This window comes from Myxocyprinus asiaticus, chromosome 40 (assembly GCF_019703515.2).
Source record: "Myxocyprinus asiaticus isolate MX2 ecotype Aquarium Trade chromosome 40, UBuf_Myxa_2, whole genome shotgun sequence".
In the NCBI taxonomy this organism is placed as follows: Eukaryota; Metazoa; Chordata; class Actinopteri; order Cypriniformes; family Catostomidae; genus Myxocyprinus; species Myxocyprinus asiaticus.
The window spans coordinates 8,651,041-8,657,323 of NC_059383.1; the positions used below are offsets into that span (position 1 = coordinate 8,651,041).

At 34.0% G+C, this 6,283-nt stretch overlaps 1 protein-coding gene across 1 annotated transcript; it reads right to left on the reverse strand.

The window, feature by feature from the left end:
- Nucleotides 1–1,799: 1,799 nt before the first annotated feature.
- On the reverse strand, nucleotides 1,800–5,534 carry LOC127430432 (probable G-protein coupled receptor 34). The gene is made up of 2 exons (XM_051680194.1): nucleotides 5,393–5,534; nucleotides 1,800–3,876 (listed from the first exon to the last, which is right to left on the reverse strand). The coding sequence occupies exon 2, from the start codon at nucleotides 3,821–3,823 to the stop codon at nucleotides 2,840–2,842; it is 984 nt and encodes a 327-aa protein (XP_051536154.1). The 5' UTR covers nucleotides 3,824–3,876; nucleotides 5,393–5,534; the 3' UTR covers nucleotides 1,800–2,839.
- Between the last annotated feature and the right edge of the window lie 749 nt (nucleotides 5,535–6,283).

The following is a 6,283-nucleotide window of genomic DNA, read 5'->3' on the forward strand; positions in this document are numbered from 1 at the left end:
AAGCGCCTTTATGGAGCCCCATGATGTAGCTCCCTAAGGGGTGTCACTTAAGCACCATCAGCCAATAAATTGGTATGATTGTATAAGGGCTTCAGAACACGTGACACTCAGACGGTGTCCCATAGCGATCATATGCAGAGACTCGTTCCCCTCAGGGAACCAAGGTTACGTACGTAACAGAGATGTATTTTGTTCTTGTCTGACAGAAGTGAAACCCAACGTGGTCGCCTGCTGTTGTACCCCATCCATCTCAATGTTCAACATGTTGTGCCTTCTGAGATGCTATTCTGCTCACTACAATTGTACAGAGGGGTTATCTGAGTTACCATAGCCTTTCTGTCAGTTCGAACCAGTCTGGCCATTCTCCGTTGACCTCTATCATCACAAGGTGTTTTTGTCCACACAATTGCCATTCACTGGTTGTTTTTTGTTTTTTGCACCATTCTCTATACACTCTAGAGACTGTTGCGTGTGAAAATCCCAGGAGATCAGCAGTTACAGATAATATTCAAGCCAGCTCGTCTGGCACCAACAATCATGTCACGGCCTAAATCACTGAGATCAAATGTTTTCTCCCATTCTGATGGTTGATGTGAAAATTAACTGAAGCTCCTGACCCATATCTGCATAATTTTATACATTACACTGCTGCCACATGATTGGATAATTATATAATCGCATGAATAAGTAGATGTACAAGTGTACATAATAAAATGGCTGGTAAGTGTAAATATATACACTACCGGTCAAAAGTTTTGAAACACTTACTCATTCTTTATTATATATATATACACACACACATATATATATATATATATATATATATATATATATATATATATATATATATATATATATATATATATATGTTTTCTTTTTTTTTTCTTCTTCTTCACATTTTAGAATAATAGTAAAGTCATCAAAACTATGGAATAACATAAATGGAACTATGGGAATTATGTTGTGACTAAACAACATAAACAAAATACAAAAGAAATCAAAACTGTTATATTTTAGCATCTTCAAAGTAGTCACACTTTGCAATCTCTTGCAGAGCACCCTGTTCTTCTATTCTAATCTTTTCTATTTGCAAAAGGAATGTTTGGGAGTCTAAAATGTATTTTTTATATTGACACACTAAAGCTGAAGCTATAAATAACCATCTTAAGACAAATGTTTTTTGTGAAACATCTTAAGTGCCTAAAACTTTTGCACAGTACTGTATATAAAGTGTCATTTTTGTTGCATTATTTTGTCACTACATAATTAACATTCTGTGACATGCACTGCCCTTTAATGTTTTCTCATGAGAGAAGTGTGTGTGTGTGTGTGTGTGTGTGTGTGTGTGTGTGTGTCACTCAACAAGATGCAAACAAGATTCTGCAACTCACCCATATGCTCGAGAAAAGACTTTCTCATCAGTTCATCAATGTTCTCTGCTATCTATACCACTCTGCTCTTGTTATCTGACTCAGATGTGTTGATCAGAGAAGACTGACAACTTCAAAATCCGAACTGCAGTTTTGAGCACCATTCCTAGCTCACTAAACCTATCAATCGAAGATATCATCTGAGGGTTAAGTGTTTTTTTTTTTTTTTCAGCATTGAGTGCCTCACATTAAAAAAAAAAAAAAAAAAAAAAAATATATATATATATATATATATATATATATATATATATATATATATATATATATATATATTAAACATAAAAATAATCTTTAATCATTTTTCCCACAGTAATGAAACATATTTGATGTAAAAACATATATGCACCATAAAGAATGTTAAGTTTCAAATTACTTTAAATAATAACCTTTATTCAACTGTTACAGTAATGATTAAAGGCATATGTCTATGCATGAAGATAGTATGAATAAAGCATAAAAGCAGTAATGCATTTTATAACACAAAGATTTGCATAATATTATAGAATTTCTTTACTTTCGTAAGTTTGCTAATGCACAAAATGATACACGGCTAATGTAGTAACTCAACCAGTAACACAATCTAATCCAACATTTCACTAAATAATTTTAAATTAACATTTAAATACAAAGTGCATTTATCTTCTCAACATAACATTTACATTTTATTTACAATTTAGATATTAAATCTGTATTTTCCCACATTGTGCTCACTTTTAGATGCAGAGGCATGTAATGTGGTTGACTCTTCTATTGTTCCACAAAACCACAAAATGGGTAACACTCATAATGCACAAGAGCTCATGTATACCACTGGGGAGCTGTGACATCTAAAGGAGATCCACGTCATTTACAAAGATAATTTCTTCTTTTCATGTTCTTTCTAACAGGCATAAATAAAGGTTATTCTCTCTTAATTTAGTGAAACACTGTTCTTTCAACAAAACAAAATTTCAAGTAAAATACAGTCATTAAGAAACCTTAACACTTTACATTAATGTTCCCTTTTTTAAGGGTTTATAATGGGGTTCATTAATGACTAGTAATTTATTTACACATGTACTCTAAGTCATTTATATGCTGTTATAACAACATGCAAAATACATGAAGCTCAGTATGGTTTAATGGTCAGTGGTACAAGTATGTATCCAAAACGAGTTATACATTTTAACTAGAGGTACAGAAAAAGTCCCTTTGAGGGTACCACTCCAGTGACTGCCCTTGTACCTTAAGAAGTACTTTTTTTTTTTCTGAGAGTGTAGAAAGTCTTCTCAAATGTATTTCATATACATAAACACAGAACATGCTTAAATCCACTTAAATCATTTAAACCTCAGAACTGATTTTGTTGAATCTATTATCTTTGCTTTCAGCTGACATCACAAATAATAGAAAGCCATCCATGAAGCTGTCTAAATTTCAGTGAGTGAATGGTTTATGCTGATTCTTCTTCTGTTTAAAGCATACATGCTTTTAAACTTACCCTGGATGGCACACAGGATGGTTTTCCTGTATGCAGTGGATAAGAGATAATAGATAATTGGGTCAAGGCAGCTATTTACACTCGACAGTAGCAAGGTACTCTCATTTAAGATGTGCAACAGTTGTTGGCTTTGAAGATCCCCGATCACATCCAGTTGAGCCAGAACGTACGGGATCCTTACTGCATGGTAAGGCAAGAAGCACAAAGTAAAAATAGCAGGTACCGAGATAGTCTTCATGATAACCCTTTTTTTGCGACTTTGTGCATTTGGATCGTCATTACCCATGGACATAGTCCTGAGTTTATTAGTAATCTTCACATAAAAACAAAGAAAAGCCAGGTAAAAAACAAGGAATAGCACCACTGTCGTCAGATTAATCGCACCACCAAGAGTACTATTGCTGTGGAAGTGGAAGCAGAACTTGTCGCATGGATGTTTCAGATTGTTGTTGGTGAAAAAGGGGCTTGTTCCTGAAATGAGTGCCACCCAGATGGTGTAGCTTGCCATTTGGCTCCATCTCGTCTTCTGGATGTGGATCACCCAAACGGGCTTGATTATTTTCAAGTAGCGATCCAGACTAATGAGGCTGAGGAACAGGATGCTGGCATACATATTAATGTAGAAGAAAACACCCACCACCTTGCATAGGTAGAAGGGACCTTCTTTGTTGTGGTAGTAGACCCGTAGCGGCAAACATAGGACCAGAAGGGTGTCGGCTAGGGCAAGGTGACGCATGTAGACTGCCATGGAAGAGTCTGTGTGCCGCCGGAGGAAGAATATGTAGATGGTGACGGTGTTACACAGCAGACCAATGCAAAAGATGACAATGTAGCCAATGGACAAAAAGGACAATATTTTGCCATCATGGATCTGACAGGATTCATTGGTGGTTAAATTGCCTTCCTGTAACATTGTGACAGCCAAGACGTGCTGTACAATTTAATATCGACACGCCGAGAGGGGTTCTATCAGAGAAGGGGGGAGAAAAATGAATCAGGACTCTGGGCAAAAATGGTACAGAAAATAACAAAAATGCCCCATATGTTGAACATGAGGTGGTAAAAAGCCCCAGCAATGTTATATAATATTCTAATACTCTAGGTCTATCTAGTTATGGGTTAAGATCCTCTGCAGACATTGTAGTGCTTATGGAAAGCCATCTTAACATTTAATGATATCAAGTTCAGACTTTCCATAGTGATTTGTAGATTTCAGATATCTGTATTCACTGTCTCAGAGGCGATTGTTGAATGTGGAGCTAATATGAAGTGTTTTCGATGATAAACTAAAATTTGTATGCTGTGTTAGTATTAGTATCAGTGTATCGGTTATTTCGGACAACTGAAGTGAATTATTTCATTATATTTAGTGTGGGGAACAATTCTTTTTTCAGAGAGTTTGAGTTTTTAAAGACAAATATTTTGCGTATTGTTGCTGTACATAACTATATTTTGATTCAGTTTTATAAAATAGGGTGTTTTCTAGCTTATTAGTATATGTTAAGTATAAATGTATGTTTAATGTAATACTGTCATCCCTTATGAAAATTAACCATGGTTTTACTGTAGTAATATTGTAGTAACCATGACTGTACTCTAACCATGGTTTTTTTTTACCTTTTTTCTTTTTCTTTTTTTTTTTGTTTTTTTACAATTAACCAATGTTTTACTCAAATAATACTGTAGTATCTATATAGTAACCATGGTTTAAGTAGTGTTGTAGCAACCACGACCATGGTTAATTTTGTGGTTAATAGGGTTTTGCTACAAATATCATGGTTAAACTATTGTTCCTGTAGTAAAACCATGATTAATTTTTGTATGGGAATGTCATCCTAACTAATATATAACTACTAGGCAATATTACTGAATTATTTTATCTATCAAAAACTATTTTCTTCTTTAAATAGCTAAAATATAGTAAGCTACTTTTTGGTAGAAGCTTGTAGTGAAGCTAACTACTTTTTAAAAGAGTAGCTTGACTGTAGTGTAACTACCTTAAGTTATGGGTAGCTTGAATCTTTGGAAGATACAGTTTCAAAGTTGCTTCCTAAACACTGAATATTTTGTGCATTATTTATCGCTTTATTGGTACATAATTAATTTATGTTTTTATAGGTAAGAGCAAAACTTCTTCTGGTTAAGAATTTATATCAATTAATTGAAATTCAATTGAAGTGTTTGAAATAAATGATTGTTTTTAACATGGTTAGAAAACAAATGCCCTCATTAGGATAAAAAAAAAAAAATGCCTCCTGAAAATCTATTCAGTTGGACATGTTGCCAACTTTTGCAATATATATATATATATATATATAATATATATAAATAAAAAAGTTAATTTCTGACACTGGACACATTATGTTCTGCATTTCAACTGAGATTCTTGTTGAAATCATATGGGTAATAATCCTTACAACCAAAAGTGTTGAACTGTTCCCAGACAAACACTAAACTCCCAGTAAAAGAACAGCACTCTTACCTGCCTGACTGGTCTGCTTGAGAGATGTAGAAATGACAAAGTGCATTCTGTGTTGAGAAACTCCACGGCACCTGTGCAGGAAATTCTGCTCATGTGTGACATTGCATCCTGGTCGCTGTGGTTGAAATTGTTGCTAACCCCAGCAGAAATGCAGAAAGCCACAGCGCAACACAAGAAAAGTCTCAGCTTCATTAGAATAGCTCACCTCACATACACCATTCTCAGAGCCCAGGAAGTGAGCTGGAAGCCTATTATATCACGCTTCCTATATATACCTTATATAAATTAAATAGCAGATAACAAGTGCAAAGTTACTTTCCTCTCAAAAAAAGCATTTAAGTTGATTAGGATCAACATATAGCCTGCACTGCATTTGGCACTCCCACTATTATACTGTATAGTTTTATACAAAAACATACCTTCTTTGTGCATGCATATTTTGCTGCCCTAAAACCCTCTAAAACTATATAAAACATTTGACATAGGTCAGTTTGAAGAATAAATTTGATCTGATAATATGTAGTTACTGTACCACTCAAAAATACTGCAAATTAATTATTGGTTATAGCATGATTTAAGTGCATTGCCTACAAAGTACTATATAGTTTCATTATATTTATATAGATTTGAAAAGTTATTAATCAACTTTTATGTCCATAAGTGTTAAATTGTTCAAAAATAGTTTCAAGCAAAAACTAAGCATATTTCTGTATCACATGGAATTATTTAAATACAGATTTATAGAGCCTACAACAATTAAAAAAAATTGTGTTTCAGAATAGGTTCTCTCAGTCCTTTAAATAGTTATAAATATCAAATCTGATTGGTCCTCAAATCTGATTGGACGAGAGATGTTCCATGAGTACTGATGGTCTCACACCATCAGTACTC